The following is a 23,439-nucleotide window of genomic DNA, read 5'->3' as shown; positions in this document are numbered from 1 at the left end:
AAAATATCATTATTTCATTTAACCCAGGAGAATTTTAATGTATAAATTAAATTAAACTTTTATAGTATTTCATTTTATATTTTTTAAAAATAATGCATTAAATGAAAACAATGTTTAATCAGCTTATTGGCTTTATAATAAAACACTCTACTAGAATATATGCACGAAGTTTTAATTGATGGATGGATTTTATATATATTATATATAATATATAGGCGTATATTTTGTATTTATTAAAACAAAGCAACGTTTAAGTGGTAGTAAGTTCAATTTTGATAAGTTTCCACTTTGCATTTGTGCACCAAAATAAACCATACTTTGTTTTAAGCAAAAAAAGTTTATCAGTATTCTTTAAAAGAAAAGAAGCATGCTTAAATACAAACCACAAACTGTCTATGAACTCTTCTGTTCTTCCTATGAAAAACATACTTCTAAACATTAGCTATACCTTTTTTATTGCCACACTTCTGAATATAAACATTTGTATTTCACAGAATTCCATAGAAGTGATTACCCAAGAAAATAAATAAATTTATACAAATTCCCTTAAGTTAAATTTTCTGTGATTTATGCCCAACATTCGGTATTTAGGTTGAGAATTAAGTGCCGTTTTCAATCATCAAATTCCCAAATTAAAGTTCCCATATCGCATGCCCAGCTATTTTTTTAATGTACATCAGAAAGTTTCCTTATAAAAGGGCAGATCTATTCACTGGAATAGTTACCTTCAGGATAGGAAACTCAAAGCATGTTTGGCCGAGTAATAAGAATATTTTTGACAATGAGGCTTGACATGGATAGCTGTTACACGATTCATCTCCTTCGGTTCTCTGTGTTTTTCCATTAAGTGGGTTGCTCCCTGTGGATCTATACAGTGAAGACAGCAGAGGGTCATAGAAGAGGTATTTTTAATCACTCCAGTTTCATAGTATGCCTGATGGATAGAATGAAATGTATTCCTCCAGCTGTTCAAGAATAAGGGCAGGGGGTAGATAAAAGGAGAAGTGAAGGCAAGGCAGAATTAGATCTCAATAAATGCCTGCAAACGTAGTGTACTTGTGCCTCTAATCTTTTTCCTTATCTTCAACTTTTAATTTCATCAAAAAGTCCTTACGTTTTCTCCTTACTTCTAACCCATTAGATCCCAGCCACCAAAGGGGTAGGATTCCACATGATGTCATGAATTTACACACACACACACACACACAAATCCAAGTCGAGCCTTTGGTGCTGTTGATGAAAATTTAAACATTTTATGATGTAGAACTAAACTTACATTATCTGAGGTATGGTAAAAAAATAATAATAAAAAAGTGCAACGAATAAGAAAAATGAAAAAGAAATCCACATATTACAAATGGGCTATAAACACATTTATAATTCATAAACTGCCTTAAAATGGTTAAGTCATATTAATTAAAATAATAAAAGTAAGAAAATATGCTCAATGCAGAGGTACTTTTTTTAAAAAAACAAAAAAGCCAAAAACAAAAGTTAATAAAATATTTTATCTGCATCAAAATATTCTTTGGAAACCAAAAATAAAAATGTATCATGTATGTTCTTTTAGGTTGATCTGTAAAAATCAGAAAAATACGTAGTCCACGCTGTTTAACTTTCTGAAAATACAGAGCCGTAGGATGTACGAAGCATAAAGCAAAAGGCTTTCTGTCTTCCTGAACTGAAGCAGTGTGCTCCGTATATTGGTAGAAAGAATTCCAGTTGAGTTCCTATCAGAAAACACTTTTGTTTCAGTTAAACTGAAACAAATGACCTGACTTCAATACAGTGTAGGATAGCTGAAGCTGTGTCCAAAAACATTTCTTCAGAGCTCCTGAAGACACCTATAGAAACTCCTGAGGAGAAGGAATGGTTTCTCACAAGGCCAAGATGAACGTTATCCAAAACGAAACTTGAGTCTGTATTTCACTGTGTTGGGACTCTTCCGAGGCGTGGAAAAGGGAACCTTTGGCTTGATAGGATTAGGTGGCTTTTTCTTTTCAGGAACAGTTACTGTGAAAGAAAGTTCTGGCTGTTCCAACTGCTTGAATCTTGGCAGGAAGTGGGTAGAGATGTGCTGAGGTTTAACCCGGGGGCTGCAGCCTCGCTTAGCTTTCCCTCTTTTGTTCAGGGCCACATACCATTCCCGTCCCGTTTTTTCGGTTCTGTGTATTGCTGAGGCATAGGTATTATAGCTGTTTTCTTGAAATCGCTCCCTGAACTTGCAGTCATCTGTAAATTTGGCCTAGGGAAAAAAAAAAAAAGAAGAAATTTAAGTAGTCATAATATTTTCAGCATGTAATAAAAAGAGGTCTTGTACTCTAAAGAACCAAGAATTTCATTGGCCCTTGCCCTTCTACTCCATTCTCTTTTCTAAAGATGTATTTGCTTTTCTTAAAGTTGTTTTAAATTATGATTTTCATTTCTACATTCCTACTTTATTCATCTTTGTGATGCTAACTTATGTTTACTATGTCCTTAGTGAAATAATATCACTGTATATAAAAATGATAAGACCTCAATATATTTAAATTTGATTACTGTTTTTAAATTACTTTGAAATTTTTAGTTAAAAAATCAACTTTGAACATAAGTTTTTTTTCACTCTTAAGCCATCAAGAAAATAAATAGAAGTATATTACTAAGAAACAATTGACTAGTGCAACATGAATTCATGTTCAGAGAAATGGGGTCATATTATTCCCTTGAAACAAGAATACATTTTTCAGCATTATCAGTGTGATTTACCATGCTGAGAGAGGGGTAGCATATGGTCCTATTAATATTGCATGTGTTAGAGTTCCTTAGGAAAAATATATATCTTCACACAGCTATGCAGGAGAGCATATTTGATGCCAAAAAGAAAAAATTACTTTTTGGAGTCACTAGCAACACTTCAGCCAGATCTCTCTCTCTGTCTCTCTCTCTCTCTCACACGCGTGCAGATGCACACACACACACACACACACACACACGTATCTGCCCTTGAAATGCTCACAGAATAGTGGAAAAAGTAGACAAGTAGACATCCGTCATGGTGCAGCTTGATAAATGGAATTATGACAGGTGTACGCCGAGGGTACATGATAGCATAGAGGAAGAGCGTCCAAGAGGATGGAGGTGGCAGGAAAGAGGGCAGGGGAGTCTTCCTAGAAAAGGTGACATCTGAGCTGAGACTTAAGTACACTGAGGTATTAGCGAGGCGGGTGACGTGAGAAAGGATATTCAGGGAGCCGGAACAGTGTGTTCACAGGTCAGCACGACACTACTATGAGTAGTTAGTGTGACTTCCACTTAGGATGCATGGGAGAAGGAACAAGAGATGAGGCTGACAAAGTGGGCAGGTAGGAGCTCTAAAAAGGCTTAGTTTGCCATGTTGAGGAAATTGAAGGACTATGGTATGGTGGGAGAGCGTGATCATGGAGTCAGACAGACATGCCATCAAATACCAATTCTGCCAACTGAGGTCTTAGCTTTAGGCTCCTTATCCACAATCCTTACACTCCATAGGGCTATTTTGAGAATCTAAATATTTTTCTAGGGACAGGATCTGTAGCTTTCATCAAACACAAAAGGGTCCAGAACCCCCAAGAATTAGAATTCCTATCCTAGACCAGACTACCAGGTTTCACAATTTCAGGAAGCACCATTTGTATAGAGTTCCTGGGTTTGGGAATACCAAATCTTTTGACGTCTATATATAGAAACACTAAATATATATATATGATATACTTTCTATATCAGACCAAGAGATATATACTGGAATTAAAAGTCCTTTTTTCTCCTGCTTTTTCTCATAATGCCAAACTTTTCTCTGCACTACAGATCACAATACTGTAATTTGAAAGTCTGAACACTGCGAGGCAATCTACACAGACCTAGTGTTGATAGCCACATGGAATTTTTTTTGTGTGAGGAGGACTAGCCCTGAGCTAACATCTGATGCAAATCCTCCTCTTTTCTCTTGAGGAAGAGTGGCCGTGGGCTAACATCCATGCCCATCTTCCTCTACTTTATATGGGACGGCCACAGCATGGCTTAACAAGTGGTGCTTCGGTGCACACCTGGGATCCGAACCTGCGAACCCGGGACCGCCAAAGCACAGTGCGCGCGCTTAACTGCTTGCGCCACCGGACCGGCCCCACATGGAATTTTTGACTTGTGCGAAGTACTGACAATATCAGAAGACAACCAATTTCAGAGCATTTCCAACAGCGCATTTGCCTTATGTATGACAGTTTGCCCAAGTTATTTACACTGAAGTATAGCTCAATCAATAAAGCTCTTTATCTGGGAGCTATGAAGCTATATACTTAGAACTTCCACGAGTCTGCTGGTGATTCCTGATCTCTAGCAGGCAGGATGCAGGTGTTTTAAAGAACCGCGTCCTATGGCTTTCTCTCATCCTATCATAACCCACCAGCCTCCGTCCAGGCCAAGGGTGCTATGCTGACATCACTTTAGAAGAGCACACATTTAATGTCCCTATTTTTTATTAAAAAGACTTTCTTACAAGTCAAACATAGATTTGTCTACAGCTGCTTAGCTCTTAAAAAGGACTTAAATGCCCTCACATTTAATTACATAATCCCGAAGTTTTATTTTAAAATAAAAGCTATAGCCATCTAGAATGTTTTGTGCTACATAAAAGGATAAGCGTTTTAGAAAAGTGTGAGGAATTTCATTAAAAAAGAGTAGAAGGTATATTTACCCTGCCTCAGATTTTTTTCTTAAAATTTATTTGAAAAACGTTTTTCAGAATATATAATACACCATACTTTGTCCACACGTCTGCCCCTGTTTCACAAAAATCCGTTTTCCTGAAATAGAGATAGCAATGATTGCTTGATTCAATGTCGACAGTTAGGTTTTTTAAGTGTACTATGTTATTTAACCTTTTTTTCCTCCCTGACAGTGTCAAAGAGAAAACATATCATTTTTTATTGAAGTGGCTAATAGACACATGCATGCACACACACAGCACAGTGAATTAAACCTACAGCAGTTCCATCTCATGGTCTTCATATGAGTGAAACCCCACTGTCTCCACCTGCTAAAATTATTCCATCTAAAAACTTTCTCTTTTCCTCCTCGAGATTTGTGTTCTAAAGTTCATTCTTAAGGTGAAAGATGGCTGTTCAGGCTCTAGATTTTTCAAAGTTCACCTAACTGTCACACGGGGGAGAGATGTTCAGAATTCTGAGGACCCACACATGACTTGCAGCCCCTCAGCCATTCCAAATCCCACATTAAAACAGGAGTAAAGGGAGTCAGACTGTTTTGGCTTTCTTAATTAACCTCTAATTTAATGTTTTGTCTGAGAAATTCTTCCAGCTACGATGGAACAGAAGCATTTGAAACAAACATTTCAATGAGGTTTTTCATCAGGAGATTTGGTTTCTCCTTGAGGAATCAGTTGTTCCTGTCAGTATTCCTGGCCTTGTTCAGATAAAATGGTGACCCTAAGCAGTGCATGTCTGTCCCTAATGTCACACATGAAGCATCTTTATAGCAGAGGGTCACTAAGCAGCATAGGTCTTAGCTACAGGTATTTAAATATATATACATTTACCATTATATCTGTTTTTCAGATAGTAGCTTTTCCAGGCTACTTTTAATTTTTAAAATCTCCTTTGAATTATAATAAGTCCTTTAGCAAAATATATACTTTTTAAATAATACAACTATATTATTTCCCTAGAAAAAGTGAAGTTGACATAAAGACTTTTTCTACAGTGAAGGTGTGAAATAGAGAGGGAGTCAAATTTCAAATAAGCTATTGAAATCAGGACCCCCGTCACCTCATTGCCGTATCACCATCCGCCATTACAACAAAACCAATCATTAAAATGTTTGTAAAGAACCCCTATCTTTGTTTCAAATTCAATTTTTTGTGAATTTATTCAACAAATGTTTATTGACGGTATATCACATGCCAGAAAGACAAAGAAGTGGGTCTTAAAGCAAATTAAGCCTAAACTATCACTGGAGGCAAAAATGACAAAACCAAGGCTGTCCTTCTTTGGGTACACCATGAGAATGCAGGTTCTTTGGAAAAGACAAGAATGCTGGGAAAAGGAGAAGGCAGCAGGAAGAGGAAGACCAAATACGAGATGGATTGACTCCATAAAGGCAGCCAAAGGCATGAGTCTACAGGAGCTGAGGACAGGACATTATGGATGTCACTCGTTCATAGGGTCGCCAGGTGTCGGAGCCAACTTGACAGCACGTGACCAATCATATGCCATGCGCTTTGCTAGTTGCCACTTTAAAATGAAAAACGATAAAGAATGGTCCTGGCCATGTTCTTTGCTGACTTAAATGATCTGTGTTTTTCTCTTTAATTTCTCCTTGATCTTGCAAGTGTAAAAACAAGTTCCATTCAACAAGCCATAATTGCAAAATTAAAATGAAATGTTCAGGGGCTAGCCCGGTGATGCAAGCTGTTGGGTGTGCACGCTCCACTGCGGCAGCCTGGGGTTGGCTAGTTCGGATCCTGGGTGCACACCGACGCACTGCTTGGCAAGCCATGCTGTGGCGGTGTCCCACGTAAAGTGGAGGAAGATGGGCACGGATGTTAGCCCAGGGCCAGTCTTCCTCAGCAAAAAAAGAGGAGGATTGGCAGATGTTAGCACAGGGCTGATCTCCTCACAAAAAAAAAACCAAAAAACGAAATGTTCAAATCAGCTAATTTCTGCGTAATTTAATACAGTCCTTATTGAAAAAACAAATAAAACTTAAACAAACCAAACTGTTTTTGCTTGAATATCCAAATTATTCAGAGGACGGGGAAACACAGCGCTACCAGGAAAAACAAGAACTTTTGGATTAGAAGGACACTTGGCCTTGATTCTACTCATCTCTTTACACAGTGTGGGCACACAATGGATGTTTAGAAGAAAGATCAAATTCAGTTCAAAGAAAGTCAAATTTGATGAACTGGGATATTCTAGAAAAGATTAATTCTGCTTAACTGAAATCTGAGGGTCAATTAAGCCAAACAGAAAATTCTTTCTGAAATGATATTTTTTTAAAACTTTCTAAAACCTCAAGTACCAATTCTCATTATGTGCGACCATGGAAGTAAATACGCAGTCTATGGAGGAGGTATAGAAAGAGGAATGAATTTGGACTAACAGTGGTATAAATCTTGGAGTTTGTGGAGTATTTAATCAATTTTGATTATTTCACTTTGTTTTCTTTGATTTGCCTCTTTCTCTTGAAAAAAACCTTATAAAGTTAAGAAATAATTAACCAAATATAAATAATTAAAATGTTGTTATTGACTGGAATAGCCAGCCTTGGTGGTCTACTGGTTAAGATTCGGTGCTTTCACCACTGCCCAGGTTCATTTCCTGGTCAGGGAACCGCACCACGCATCTGTCGTCTGTCGGTTGTCATACTGTGGCACCTGCATGTTGCTGTGATGCTGAAAGCTGTGCCACCGGGATTTTAAATACCAGTAGGGTCACCCATGGTGGACAGGTTTCAGTGGAGCTTCCAGACTAAGACAGACTAGGAAGAAGGACCTGGCCACCCACTTCTGAAAAAATTGGCCATGAAAACCCTATGAATGGCAGCGGAGCATTGTCTGATATTGCACCAGAAGGAGAGAGGATGGCCCAAAAAGACCAGGTGGGTTTCCTCTCTGCTGTACTCAGGGGCGCTAGGAGTTGGAATCGACTCAAGGGCTCTAACAACAACAAATAGACCATAATAAAACAATTATAGAACACGGGGCTGGCCTGGTGGCGTGGTGGTTGGGTTCACATGCTCTGCTTTGATGGCCCGGGGTTCGCAGGTGTGGATCCTGGGCATGGACCTATGCACCGCTTATCAAGCCATGCTGTGGTGGTGTCCTACATACAAAACAGAGGAAGATGGGCACAGATGTTAGCTCAGGGCCAATCTTCCTCAGCAAAAAGAGGAGGATTGGCAAGGGATGTTAGCTCAGGGCTAACCTTCTTCATCAAAAAAAAAAAAAACAATTATAGATCAAATTGTTCTCTAAGCAATGTTTTCTTGCTGAATACATCCCTCCTTCTGGTTCCCCTTCCTCCTTTCATTGCCAGGCCAGGTGCCTTTAGCCTGGGCTGTTCTGTGTGGTTGTACAGGATATTCCCTGCACAAAGTCACCCAGCTTTGGTGCTGAGTGAAGGCTGAAAGCAAGACCCTGCTCCAATTGCTCTGAAGCAGAGTGCCCCAGTACAGGGCAGCATGCACCCAGAGGGGCTGCCTTTTACTCTTGACCATATAAGCCTCATATGGGTCAGATACAGCCACACCATGCCATCTCCAGGGCATGACCATATTTCCTGCTTGGCACTGAACATCTGTCCATTTTATATCTCAGTTCTTCATACTGAGCAACCAAGAGAATATACAAGTTGGATTTAATAATAAAGCAACCTGAGGTAAGGTGATGAAGAATACCAACCAAAGGATTTCTCCTCCCCCAAACTTCATGAACTGACTTAAAATTACTCAGGGAGCTGGTTCAAAATGCAGATTCTCCAGGCCCTATCTCCAGAGATTGTGTTTTAGTGAGTCTGAGGTGAGATCCTGGAATTGCAGCCTTAACCAGCATCCTGTGTGATTTTGATGCAGGTGAGGTGAGGCCCACACTTGCAGAAACATGATATAAGATAGGCATTTTCCCTCTGATGCTCTTAGTAAGTCAATAAAGCTGGGCTATTGAGGGCTACTATGTGCCAGGTGTTTAACATATTGCATTCTCACAATAACTCCCTGACTATTAGGATGCTATTATCTGATTTTCCAGTCAGAAAAGTAAAGAAAATTATTCATCTAAAGCTCCACATTTATTAAGTGCCAGGGTAGGCCTGTGACTTAAATCTCAGATCTTATGATTCACAGGCTCAAGCTCTTTCCGTAACAGCCTACAAACCCAAGGCCATCTCCTAGGCTTCTGTGTGTCCTACCTGTCCTGAAGTTGCTCCATGTTAAAATGCTGATGAAAAACAAGCGCCACTCCCCAAACCATCAGAGAAATGTGACACCATCTCTCGCTTTACACCGAAATGGATTTCTAAAGCTACAAGTCAATTCACCTCACCCAGATTTCCTCAATAATGTAGGCCCCCCAGCCAGATTCACATGGTATGAAATTAAGGGAAAACTGGTATTTACTGCAAAAGCAGAGCCCTGAACCCCTTTTTGAGCCTGAATTACTAGACGTTCGATTTTACCATGTAAACCGCAAGCTCTTAGAGGGCAAGAGGAGTTTCCATTCAAATGCCTTTATACAGCTCATGGTCCCGACTGGAAGAGTGGAGTGCTTAATAAGCTACTTTTTAATGATGATGATAACTATTGCTCAAGCCTCCATTTCCCCAACATGCCCAGCCTTAGGGGCTGCTGGCTCCTCCTCACTCTGCCCCCAAGCGCAGGAAGTCCAGTTCAGAGCTCATCCAGGGCAAGCCAGCTGGCACCCTCTGAAACAAGGAGAGGAGGAGTTTTAGTCCTTGCTTAGGGCTGATCAAACGCACATTCCATGCCTGTTTCGTAAACTCTGCAATTAGCTTTCCTTCCAAACATGATCCCCCTAAACCCCTGAGAAACAAAAATAATTCTGCCACATGCTTCTCGCTGGATCTTTAAATTAAACTAAAATGTTTTTCCCCAATAGGCAATGAGCTATCATGTATACTTTACGAAGAGACGGCAGAATACATGATAACCACCTTTTCCAGGATGTACATTTTTTTAGGGAAGAAAACAAGATACACAATAGGGCTCTGAAAGAATTATGAGATTATGACCATAGGAATTCCTTGCTTCTCTAAGAGCTTGAGCCTGAGAATTTTGCTTTCAAATTGTGTTCCTTGGAAAAAAGAAAACCCAGGAGATAAGGGACTATGGTATGCGCAAAAAGTTTGGACCTGAGGAAAAAAAGGTTAATGATAAATAGGATTTAGGGCTGGTCCAAATATCTGAGGGGTCACAGCTGCTTGACCCCCAAATCAGAAAGTCTTCTAAGAGAGGAGATTGAGGATCATCAAACAGCTGCCTGAGAGCAAATTCAGGAAGATCTTTTTTAATAGGTAAGTACAGAATACTTGCCGGGCACTACTCAGTGTTTTGTATGATTATCTCATTTAAAATGGTCAACTATTACAATAGATTGTTACCTTAATTTTCCTTCTTTTACAGCTGATAAAACCAAGAATAGAAAGATTAAGTAAAATGACACAGTGGTGGAGTGGGATTCAGGCTTGGGCAGTTGAACTGTGCTCTGAACCACCACTGGAGGCCTTTCACTCTTACATCTGGACCCACCTCAGATAAATCCAGACAGGCTCTCTATGTAATTTTTTTTTTTTTTTTTTTTGGGTGAGGAAAATTTGCCCTGAGCTAACATCCGTTGCCAGTCTTCCTCTTTTTTTTTGCTTGAGGAAGATTCGCCCTGAGCTAACATCTGTGCCAATCTTCCTCTGTTTTGTATGTGGGATGCCTCCACAGCATGGCTGACAAGTGGAGTAGGTCAGCGGTGCCAGGGATCCAAACCTGCAAACCAGGGCTGCCGAAGCAGAGCACGTGGAACTTTAACCACTCAGCCACAGGGCGGGCTCCTATGGAATTTTTGGTAAAGACAATAAACCTGAGGAGAGAGCAGGAACAGAGTAAGGAGGAGGCAGGAACGGACAGGCAGAAGAGAGATAGACAGAAAGAGAAGGATGCTCAGTTCCACGAGGTACCTCAGCCTGGAAACGAGTTGAGAAAGAGAACAGAGGTCACAGTGAAGGCTCTGACTAACCCTCATGACTCTTTAGGAAGCAGTTTTCTACTCCTACTCTCAATGATTCCCAAAGCATTTTGGGAAGGAGAAGACCATACACCTTCATCCTTGCAAAGAACGCTGAAAAAATCTGCATGGCAGGAATTTGGTTGCATTGCATATTTCAAGTACACTAGCCAAGGTTTTAAGAGAGCTGCATGTAGATTAATATGAGCATGTGGGCTGAATGAGTGCAGGGTGCAGTGCACACTGAGGTGGTCGAAGTTCAAATAAGACTTCTCTTACTGAATTACCAAACTTAGCACACAAAGGCAACCAGCATAAATGTTGCCTAAATCTAACTGTTCTGGGCTGATATTTCTATTTACCATCTTTGTGTCCACTGACAATGAAGCATTTTCTAAAGGAAGATTTTCTGTGAACCAAACAGATCTCTTTTCTGTTTTAAAAGTTCATCTTGAGACGGGTTTGGTTCCCTATGCAACTCATCATCACACTGAATAACCAACATTTGTAAGACTGATAAGTTCTGTGGTGGACACATCCCCTCCTTTCTAGACTTTAAAATCAAGTACTGAAGACACAGAAGTAGATGGGAAAAAACAATTCCAAAAAAGAGCTTGGAATGAGAAAGAGAGAGAGAGAAAGAGAGAAACAAGCAAAATATTCTAAGGATGACCAAAGTATTCATTCTTTAAAATGTAATATGAAAATATTATTAAACCATGCAATTATTAATTCCTATTAAATAATAGGTGAAAACAATATCATTAGTTCCAAACAAAACATAATATCTCTTTAAAGCTAACTTTTACCTACTAAGCATTACAGTATTTAAAGAGAAAAAGAATTTAAAAAGGATACAGTTCTGGTTCAATCACTTGTTAACTGTGTTAACTTAGGAAAAAATTTAACATCTCTGAGAGTCTTTCCTCATCTAACTAGGTAATGAGATAATGTGAGTGAAAGAGATTTTAAAGAACTATGCAAATACGTTATCTCTGCCTAGTAACTAATTTTTAATATTCTGATTGTTACTATAAAAACCAAGTTGAAAATCTACAATTATCCATGAATATTTCTTAATACACTATGGGCTTACTTTCCCCAGAATTATATGATTTCTTTACATTTTAAGCTCACATTTACTTGTAGATAGAACCTAAAAGTACTCTTTATTAATTTTTTTCCAGTTTTATTGAGATATAATTGACATATAACATTGTATAAGTTTAAGATGTAAAACTTGATGATTATATATATAGTGAAATGATTATAAAGTATTATTTAAACGCCTCTGAACAATTACTAATTTAAAGCAACTCAAGAAACACATTTAATCCTAAAAGTATAAGGGTTTTTAGGCTTTTTAGTGATGATGCAATTTTGTAAAAATCAAAACAAAATCAAATAATTATATTTAAAGTTATAAGAACAATTTTTCAACACGTTTAACTAGAAACTGAAAACAGGAAAGAAACCATCTAGGCATAAAACTGATAATTGCTAGGATTAATACTATATCTAAATTCAACCTCCTTAAGAGTAAATCATTTTATAATTTAATTAGTTTTCCATCTAGAGAAAAGTGCTAATCAAAGCTCAGATAAGAGAAAGTGGGCTTGGACAATTGGTTGAAAAAGAATCCACATAATCTTAGGGCTTAATTTTTTATCCACAATTCAGCTCAAAGTCATCAGAATGACTTTCATATCAAAGAGCTTCCGTGAGTGACAAGAGCAAGACTTGCTATGTTCTGTTTAGACGTCATTATTCCATGAAATAACTTTAGCCTGCCAAGATGAGAAAGAATAACAGATGCTGTTTTTGCATTATCTGCATTATTTCGACCAGCAATCCTTAGACATTTGGGTCAAATTTCTGGAAATTTGTTACTTGCATTTGACAGAGGAATCATGTATCCTAACCTCTCGGTTTGACCTTTCTAATTGGCATCCATTTGTACTACTTTGCTTTCTGTGGCAATTTTCCTTAAGCTGGCCCAAGTTTAGTCTATTTTTTGCATGCACTAGGGCAAATTAAATATTTTAAAAATTAATATCTTCACCCAAAACAAACCAATGAGAAAAGTTTCTTTACATGCATTGCATATTATTATGATCTTCAGATTTCGAAGGTGTTTCAATCTTTTGCAACCTTAAAGTTGACTGAGGAAAAGTTATTCTGTGCAGATGTGTTCAATCGTTGTTTTCTATTCTGTATGTGGATTTTTAAAAATCAAATCTTTTTTTCATAAAGTGGCATGTCCTACTTTTCCACAGCAATGTAGAACTTTGCCCCTTGAATGAATGAATGAATCAAAGAGCAATTATTTTATGAATGCTATACTATAGCTTACTAGAATATAATAACCAGCTCAGAAAATAAAATAGCTAAATCTTTTTATAATTCTTGAAATCGGTGATTAAAGAGGTAAACAAAGGTTTTCCATGTATCTTAAACTGAGATTTTAGTAGTTTATCATATTTAGATTCTATTTCAATTATCATATAATAACAGGTAATATTTACCGAGCACTTACAATGTCCAAATACTGTTCTAAAAGCTTTATATGTATTCTCTCATTTAATACTCAAATAACTGCTGAAATAGCTTGAATTCTACCATCTCCTCCAAGAGGCATTAGCAAACTACATTTAGATGCTAGGGAAAGGAAAATGGAAAGTCTTAAACATTGAACCAAGTGAAATTCTCATTGAATTTTTTAGAAGTCTTGTAAATAGAAATTATAAATGGTAAGTTTCAATGATTGCACTCAATTAAAACTTCCTATATACTTTGAAAACTGAAAAAGTGATATTTCTCCAATTTATTTAATAAAAATTAAAGGGAGTAAGGAATAAAGGACTAGCATTAAAGAAGAATTGCTTTTTAAAATAATTGAATGTGACAAAACTTAGTATACTACAGAAAAAGAATAAATCCCTTTTAAGTGCTGTGAGTGGGAAATACAAATAATACAAATAAACAGAATCCGTGAGTGGGAAAACTAAGCTAGATGTATTTTATTATCTTTAAAATGTTTTAATGCTTCCTGAGTAATGAGCATTTTCAGAACAAAGCACAGAAATCTATAATTTGTAAACTGATTACAAAATGTAAAAATGATCCAAAAAAATTTTTAAGTGCAAAATTAGTCTCCATAGTTTTAGGAAGTATTTGTTTTTGATGCAACAAAAATCCAAGATGAGAATTCCTCAAATGGATCAAATAAAATTTTTCCATAAAAGTCGAAGTCTTCCCATTAATTGGCTTCTTCCCTCCATACTTATTAATACGAAAATGTTATATTATTTAGACCCAATTTTTGACAATATATATATAGCTTAAAAAATTAAATAAGAACCTGATCTATTAAACACACACATACACAATCACCACAAACCTGTAAGTTTAAAATGTTATATGTTATTTCCATAATATTTCTCCTTACTTGGACCACCTTTAAGAAACAAATAGCGGCAATCACTTTGAAAATGCTGTTTTCAAATACACTTACTCTTAAAATTTTTTGTGGACTCTTCTTTTCAAGTAAATAAAATACTTAAATGATTACTTATAAAAACACATACAATTCTCTTGGTTAAAGGTACATATAATTTTACAAAAACAAAAAACATTAAGTTCTCTAGGCAAATTGTCCTAGCCAGCAATTTGGAAAATCACTTCATTCCATTTTACAAATGTAAAATCTTCACAACACCTTTAACAAATATGAAGTGGTTCTACTTACACTTGCATGGAGTTTTCCTTTTTTTGACATCGCTAAAAATTTGTTGCTGAAAACTCCTCGTATTCCTACAATCCCCTGAGACACAGCAAATATTTCCAAAATACCTAGGATGACAGAAATCCCAAAATAAAACACAGACTCCTCTATATACCATTGTGAAGAATTAAATTTCTACATAGCTTCTTTCCATTCTTTATTACTGTGATTTTAAAAGAGTATTTAATATTCTTATTTCTCATGACATTCATTATGTAAAAAAGAAAATGCTAGCACTCAACTGTACATTTAAAATGATAAATTTCAAGATTCAAAAATTTAGTTCTACTTCATTAGTATTTTTTTTTACAAATTATGTCCCTTTTAGTAAACAGTGTTTCACAATAGAATCTTTTCAAGTTCTAAAAGAACTGAAAAGACTTCTTAAATGTTTTTCAAAATAATTCTCATGCATTGTTTTTCTATCAAAGATAATACATTACTTTTACTATTAAAGCACATAAAGTCTGTACTCAAGACTAGTATAAAACATTGAAAACCTTGAAAATAATACTTATTTATATAAAAAATTCCTGTTCTCAAATTATCATAATTATAAAAGTACAAATCAATATATACCATACTCAATCATTTGGTGAGTAACTCATTTAAAGATTACACATTACAAAATCCTGAAAGCATTATAAATAATTTGGGATTATTGGCTCAATGAAGTGTTTAATGGATTATGGTTTGAGATATCTTGCATTTTGAATGATCTTTCTGGAAAAAAATTTAATGAGATATTTTATTACATTATTGTTTATATTTGGTATTTCATAGTTAATATTATCAAGTCAATGTCCTTCTGTCTCCTATAACAATTTAAAAAGTCCACATCCACTGGTCAAAAGAATCACACACCCCAGTTGATAGAATATTTTAAGAAGTTGAAACTCATAGTCTGTATATAATTGGAATTCCTGCCTGCTTATCATAAATTCACATATGTTATATGAACACAAGAAAAGCGTAGTGCTTTTTGTTAATTGCCTACATCAAATTGGGGGAAAAAAAAAAAGGACAAAATAATATAGTTTACTAGTGGTAAAAAGGGACCTGTCCTAGAAAGCAAGGAAAGAAGGAAGAAACGATGGGAGGGAGGAGGGAAAAAAAACCTCGACATTTCAATCTATACTATTTTGAGCATATATACTAATTAAGATATCTCAGTAAGAGTCTGCCGAATAGAGAAATTCACCAGATTTTCCTGAAATAATCTCCTCCTGCAGTATTTGAAGTACATATAAAATTATTCAGTTTACAAGAAAAGCAGTATATTATGGACACACATTTATATGACATATAAACACACACATATGAATATTTTTATTGAGCACTTATGTTGCACACTGTGAGCTAATACTGATAATTGTAGCAAATACTGTCGCTTATTTATTCAACTTGATTTCTTAAAAATATTTCATCAGAAAGTTCATGGGGGGAAAAGAGTAGCAGAATTACTGTTTTAGTTATAAGCATTCTTAGCCTGGAGTAAATAAAACACATCTCAAGAAAACTGCAGCTACCAATTTATTAGTGAATGTTTCTTTAAAAGGAAAAAAACTCTAAAAATTGTTAGAAAGGGGCTACTTTTGCTTTTAGAAAAAAACTTCTAAAGAAACTGTTGTCTCATAAGTTCTTTTCTTCAAAATATTTTCAAAATGCTGTCTACAATAGATTTTACTATACAGATTATTTGACTGTGATGCACACCCAAAGATTTAGAAGCATTATAATTTTATCAAATAATAACAAAGCACACAGAATGCTTTGTAAAGTTAAGTACACTACACGATGTAAATGTAATATGCTGTAATAAGATTATTAATAACGCATGAATAGGGCCGGCCCTGTGGCTTAGCTGTTAAGTGTGTGGGCTCTGCTGCTGGCGGCCCAGGTTCGGATCATGGGCGCGCACCTACGCACTGCTTCTCCGGCCATGCTGAGGTCGCGTCCCACATACAGCAACTAGAAGGATGTGCAGCTATGACATACAACTATCTACTGGGGCTTTGGGGGGAAAATAAATAAATAAATAATTATAAAAAAATTTTAAAAAATAGAGCATGAATAGAACATCTGATACAAAGTTATATTTCTATCAAAACTATAGAATGATATTGAGAACAGCATTAATGATTTTAGATATTTGGGAGATGGGGGATATAATTGTGACTACTGTGTACATGCATTAAAAAAACAAAATAGGAAGAACATGAGAAATCATCTATGTGTGGAATGATGGCTACCAAAGAGACAATATGGAGTTGGTAGAAAAGAGACTTGGTTGTATATTTTCCACCAATTTATTCATGGTTCTACATTGTTAGTTTTTATTCCATTCTCTGGAAAATTACCTGGTTTTGTAAATGCAAATCTATTGTGTTTTAGGAAAAAAAAAATACATGGTAGCATAAAAGACAAAATTCTCATTAAGTATATGTGTTTGCAGGCTAACATTTAAGAAGTCAAGACAAAAGGGCTTTATACGTATTTATTTAATGGGAACACTGCTTTGCCTATGTGGACTATTGGTTTCTGACAACTAACATATTCTGTTTTTAAGAAAGATCCATTTTGACTCATTTAACTTGTTTCCTAACACACTGTACATTCTATGTGTATATGTTATATAAAATTTGCATTGTAATGAATTTTAAATATGGGGAAGATGAAATAATATATGTGAAAGTGTTATTATTTTATTACATACTGTGTGGTTTCTTTTCTTGTAAGTTTCAGTATAAAAATGATGTATTGCCTAAGAACAAAAGGATTTTATAATTTTAAGAAAATTATATTTAATTGAAAGGTTAAAAAATATACTTTTACATATATCATTCTATGTAAAATTATGAAGAATGCAGGAAAGAAAAAAGATGAGATTAGATGAAATAATTGTCTTTTCACATAGGCAATTTTGGAATGATCTAAATCTCAATGTAATTATGGCGTTAAGATCATAATTTCCAAAGTAATTTCAACAGTAAACTTACAATGGCTTTTCTTCTAGAGTATTGATGCAAATTCTAACGAGTCCCACAGTTCAACTTCCTGCCCCACCCCAAGAGATCACGGGCTTATTGATTTTCTACAGCAAATTTCAGTAACTCACTAAAGAATTCTACATAATATTTTAAACCCATGTGCATTAAATCACACATATATAAATCCCAGGAAATATTTCTCTAAAACTGATTTTTTTTTAATTTCAGTAATTTACGGACTCTTATCATTAGGAGACAGTAATAATAAATTTGATGGAAATTTACAATTCACGTTATGGATGCCAAGATGATACCCCTAAGCAAAATTGTGGAAGGCCAAGTTTGTCTCGCAGATCATGGATAGTCAATGAACGTTTGCTAAATTGGACTGTTTTCTTTGACCATTTCACTACCTCTCTTTCTCTTTTCGGGACACCCCATACACACACAAGTATGGACATAGCACACAAGTATGGACACGGGTTTTAGTACTATCCTAGTATTTTGGCTCTCCCCTGCTTGGGGAGTGGGGCAGGAGGAGAGGATCACTATAAATTCACATTAAAGTGCTAGTGACAATGTGTTATCTTTCCTAAGGTGTTCACATTTAAAAAGATCAAAAGAAAAGGGCGATGCTTGACAAAAGGAATTATTCTCTGTTGGTGGAATTTTGAGGTTGACATCTAGGTTGAAGGAGGCAAGAACTTGGTGTCTTTCAGGTTATACACACACTGTTTAATCCACTTACAAGCACAGGCATGAATTACAAAGTAAGTTATTTCAGTAAGAAAAAATATAGCTAGATTTTTGACTTAGTTTCCTCCAAATTTTTTAATACAATAGGACTCTGTTGATGATGGTTGACAACAATTATGTAGACTTCTCCCTTTTCTTAGTGAGTAAGATATAGAAAGACACAGATATTCCATGTATTCAGAAGCTTTCAACAGCCCATCTGAAAATCTTCAAAGAAAAATAATGTGAAACTGAAGTTTCTCTACTTGCTTTCACACAACAACACATATGCTATGTCATTACCAAATCTGAGTCTTGAACTATCCAGTTCAGCAGTCTTCATTGATTATATTAGTAACATGGAAATCTTCCACTTGAGTTTTTCTATACAGTAGATACAGGTTCTGGTTTATCTAGGCTCGGAGCACTATGTAAAGGTGGACTCTACACAACACCAGAATTGATAATGAATTCATATTTTAAAAAAATCAATAATATTGAGAGTTCTATTTAGCCAAAATACGTGATTGGAATTTTCATATTTTATGTGAACACTTTGGCTTTGTGTAGCCATAGCCTTAAACTTTTGCTCCCTAAATTAACAATTACCTGATAGTCTATTCTTCAGTGGCCCAAGATAAGTCAGCAGAAGCACTGTACTGAAACTAAATTGAAAGCATATAAATTCAAGCAAAGCCTTTGTTTTTATTCAATAGTCGGATTTTATCATCTGTCTTGTAATTGTCCATCTTTCTTTATCCTTTCCAGTATTTCCATATAATAAGAGTTTATGTACAATGGGCTCAATTCCTTTTTCTGTCTTCAAAACCTAGAAGCTATGAATATATTAATTGATATACCTTAACTAAACAAATTATGTTTCAAAATCTACAGCCAGAGTCTACTTCTGATGGCAAAACTAGAAAATATTCACAGTTTACAAAAATTTTAATGTCAAATAATAGTTGTGAAACATATATATACTGTATATATATGTGTATCTGTTCTATCTGATAAATATTACAGAAAATTAAGTTTAAAAGAGCCTGTTAGAAGGCAGTCTCATGGCAAAGTTTTGACTCTTTTCTGAAGTAGCAAGCTGTGACAAAAACAATATAAATTTTCCATCATTGCTAACTCACAGACAGTAGAATTAGATGAGGTGTATCTTCTGTGGCCCCTGACCCAGCTCTCTTGATGTCTCTTGTGAGACAAATGTTTCCTCATCTACTCTAACCAATAGTCTACGACCAATGCCTCAGTTTACATAAGCGTCAGGAACCCATCTAGGGCTGCCTTCAAAGAGGTTTATGACCAACTGCATTCAACAGGCTTCTGTTTCTCTTTCACAGCTATTTAAGGGCAGAGACCCATTTGAAATTTCCAAATTACATGGCATCCCACTAAACATGACATATTCCATAAATTCTTCCTTGATCAATATTGGGTAGCGAAATCTAATAAAGTAGCTAGCATTAGACACCAGACATCACAAAGCAGAAAATCACCATGATTTGAACACTTAAGTTATGCTTACCTCTGTGAGAAAAACCCATGGAAGGCAAAACTAAAAAAATCCTCCAGCTAACCCAAAAGTAACCAAAATATCAAGCTTGGTGAGGTAGGTATCCTATATTGGGTAATGAGTGAATGAATGAATGAATAAGTGAATGATAGCAAGCCATGTAAAAAAACACAGACTAAACTGTGAAACGCTGTTGTAAACTGGAATGAATTAGGAAAGTGTTAGTTAAATTAAGGAAGTTTTATCCAGGCACTGTTTAGGAATTATCCCTGTTCTTTTGTAGATATCTTTCAATGTAGATTTTAAAATAAATTGTACCTTGGAAATAACAGGTAGCCGGATGTATTCTTTGTTGCTCTGTTCTCATTTTCCCTCCTATGGTTGTCTACAACTTCCCCTCCCCCAAGGCCTAAACTGCAAAAATCTTTGTCTCTTATGGTTTCTTCCGAGAGAAAGAGGTGAATATCTTGGGAACGAGTCTGGTGTGTAGAGATCCCTAGCACACTTGAAACCCACCTCAGACAACATTTTTTGCCCCCCTAATCTGCATGCTAACTTTGGGTCTTCCCTTGGGAACCCACAAGTCATCTCTCTGCTGGTGCTGATTTCGTAGATAAACTACAAGAACAGAATAGAAAAAGTTTTCATGTGAGAGAAAGGAGGGAAGATTCCATGAAGTGAGGAATACGCAGAGTTGGGTGGGACAAAATGAGAAGGGCAAAGCGAACACCGAAATAGACGCGACTCTCACTGAAAACTCGGAAAATTCCCCCTTCCCTCCAACAAATCTTGCCCTTTATCACCAAAGATGGGGAGTTATTTGATAAGAGCAAAATGAACCTTAAAACGTGGAAACCGGTTCTCTAAGGAGCGTGCGGGAGGCCCTGGGATTCGCTGGGGCGTCGTCGCAGGGCCCTCTCTCGGGTTCGTGCTCCAGGCCAGCTCACCATGCGCAGCACGGTCAGGGGGAGCCGCACAACCCGAAAGACTAGACAGGGGCAGCGGGCGGGCGCGGACCCGCTCCTCTGCCTACGCGAACCGCCCGGTCATGCATACCCTGCCTCCTGAACCCCGGGGAGGAGGCTTGCCTGCCGGCCACCCCACCAACGTGCGCACTCCAACCCCGCTCCGGAGGCGGCTGCCAGGTTGCCAACCCCGCTGCGGCGCCCGCGCTCCTCCGGAGCGTGGGTAAGAAGAAGCCCAATGGCCTATGGAGTGGTTGGTTTGAGATGCAGCAAGTTAGGTACACCTGGGAGCTACCAGGCTGACGCTCGAGAGCCGGGTGACCGTGCGCAGCGCTATCTCCTGGCCCTGCTTCTGCTCTCACTGGGTATCTCGGAGGCTCCGGCTGTGGTTCTATCTGGTGGACTAAATCGGCCTAGAAGAGCGATCTGTCCTGTTGAGGAAAAGCCCCGCAGAGATCGCCCAAGTTCCGCTTACAACCTCAAATCATCTCTCCCCTCAGCTGCCTAGAGGCACTGAGAGGAATCCGGGGAGTGGCCGTGACCGGCTGGAAACGCAGATAAGGTGGAAGGGAAGAGGAGATGAGAAAGGAGGGAGAGAGAGAGAGCTAATGAGAAAACTCAAAAAGAAAATTTAAAACTTGGCTTACAAAAGCCTACACAATTTGCACCTGTACCGAATTGAATCTCCTCTGAGTTTCCTCTAAAGTAAAGAACTTTCCCCTAATTGTCCTTGGGGACAGAAGGCTGACCGGTCTTCCTAACAAGGTGTTGTCATGGTCTCAAGATACTAAACGTTGCTAAATCCAACTCTGGAGTTAATAATTCGAATGTCCATCACGTCGCCCTCTCTAAACGTGTCCAGTTTTCCAGATCACTGTCTTCTTCCAAGCAGGGGATGCCTGGTCTCCCTTAGAATATACATATATATTTTATATATATAGTGCAAATATATATATGCACTAGGCATATACATATATGTATATACATATATAAATTATATATACATTAATTTGGGGTTTATGGTGGCTGTTGGGGGGGATTCTGTGAGATCTGATTCTTCTAAAAAAATATTAACTGTTCAGTTATGGGCAGGGAATAGGGGTGCACTTTGACGCCTGATGAAAAATGCTAGCCTAGTAAACAGAAGCAGAAGGTAAACAGAAACTAAACGAGGAGAAAGAAGATTTTTGTTTTTTCTCCAGGCGCAGGCTGGATGCTCCTCTTTGGGACCGGGGCAAATTGGAGAAAAGATGCCTGTCTGTGCACCAGCCTCCGGGTAGCCTACCCCTCAGGAATCGCCATTCCTCATACCCAGGAGAGGGGTGCGCCTGTGCGCGCCGTGTAACAGCATCTCCACCCAACCCGCCCAGCTGTTTCGACGGCCAGTAGAGTCCCACGGGCCGGGGCTCCGGAAGGTGAGCCTGTGGCCCAGGGAATAACGGGCTGTCCCTCCCGAGTCTCCCGCCGCTTGCTTAGGACGGGTTTTGCAGGAGAGAGAGAAACTTACTTAACATATTGGCTTCGTGGGAGCCATTGACTTTGCCATCCGGGTAGATCTGCAGATGGAAACCAATGCCCACTCTGCAGTAGAGGCTGCCGGTCCGGCGACCCGAGGGGCTCCACTGGAAACTGCTCTGCTCCAAGCCGCTTCCTTGGCTGCCCAGAGAAGCCGCGGGGGAGGAGGAGGCAGAGGAAGAGGAGGAAGACGTCGTGCTACTGCTGCTCCGGCTGCTCCTGGCGCCTCCTGGGTTTCTATCAGTGACAGCGGGTCCGGGTTGCCCTTTGGGGGCGAGGCGTTTCTCCCCGTGAGCCCAGACGCTGAGGATCAGGTGGCTGAGGAAGAGGAGGAGGAAGGACAAGCTCATTCTTCCAGCCGCGGGGGTCCTAAGTGCATCTTGCAGGGCTGGGCTCTGTAGCCCCCGCGCGGCTGCGTGCCTCTGGCGCTGCTCCCCTCGCCGCACCGGGTGGACATAGCCTCGGGGAAGAGAGAGGGAGAGGGGGAGAGAGAGAGAGGCCACCCGAATGGATCTCGGCGCTGGCACTGGGATATTTATAACGCCAGTGATCTCACTGCTCTGTGCACGCCTGCGAAGCTTCCCCTCACCCGCCGCTTTGTGTACTCTCCGGCCGGTGCGGGGAGGGAGCCTCGCGGTCCCGGGGGCGGGGGGTGTGAAAGAGGGAGGGGGTGGGAGAGAGCGAGTGGGAGGAGAAGCCTTGCTGAGAGAAGCTGCACCCCGACGCTGGGCGCGCGCACACCAGGGCCACGCACCCCAGCAGTTCTCACGCGCCACACGGCCACCCTGCCGGTGGCGCCAACGCAGTTGAATCCTCCAGGGGCAGCGACGGAAATGGGGGGTTGAAACGTGGAAGTGAGTTCTCCTCCTTTCCCATCTCGGCCTCAAGCTTGCGTCCCAGCAATGCACCCTTGCCTTGCAACGTACCAGGACCCAATTTCCAGGTTCCGTTCCCTTTGCCCAGCCGACCCGCCTATCACAGCCCCTGCCCCTCGGGAACTGCGTCCCGCCGGGAGATGCCACCGCTTCAAGTGCTTGCGGCGGGGAACCAAACAAGGATTTGCAGCCCAGCTTGGGAAGGCTTTGGTGTGGTGCATTGGGGAGAGAAGGCTGTTTTTGTTGTTGTTACTGATTTATTAAAGAGCTAAGGAATGGGTTTAT

The 23,439-nt window shown here is 38.6% G+C and overlaps 1 protein-coding gene across 1 annotated transcript; it reads right to left on the bottom strand.

Annotated features, from left to right (window-relative positions):
* Positions 1-1,897: 1,897 nt before the first annotated feature.
* On the bottom strand, positions 1,898-22,629 carry FGF5 (fibroblast growth factor 5). Its single transcript, XM_058546450.1, has 3 exons — positions 22,272-22,629; positions 14,514-14,617; positions 1,898-2,245 (listed from the first exon to the last, which is right to left on the bottom strand). The coding sequence occupies exons 1-3, from the start codon at positions 22,627-22,629 to the stop codon at positions 1,898-1,900; spliced, it is 810 nt and encodes a 269-aa protein (XP_058402433.1).
* Positions 22,630-23,439: the final 810 nt, after the last annotated feature.

This window comes from Diceros bicornis, chromosome 8 (assembly GCF_020826845.1).
Source record: "Diceros bicornis minor isolate mBicDic1 chromosome 8, mDicBic1.mat.cur, whole genome shotgun sequence".
Classification (NCBI taxonomy): Eukaryota; Metazoa; Chordata; class Mammalia; order Perissodactyla; family Rhinocerotidae; genus Diceros; species Diceros bicornis.
This window is presented reverse-complemented; position numbering and strand designations above follow the sequence as displayed.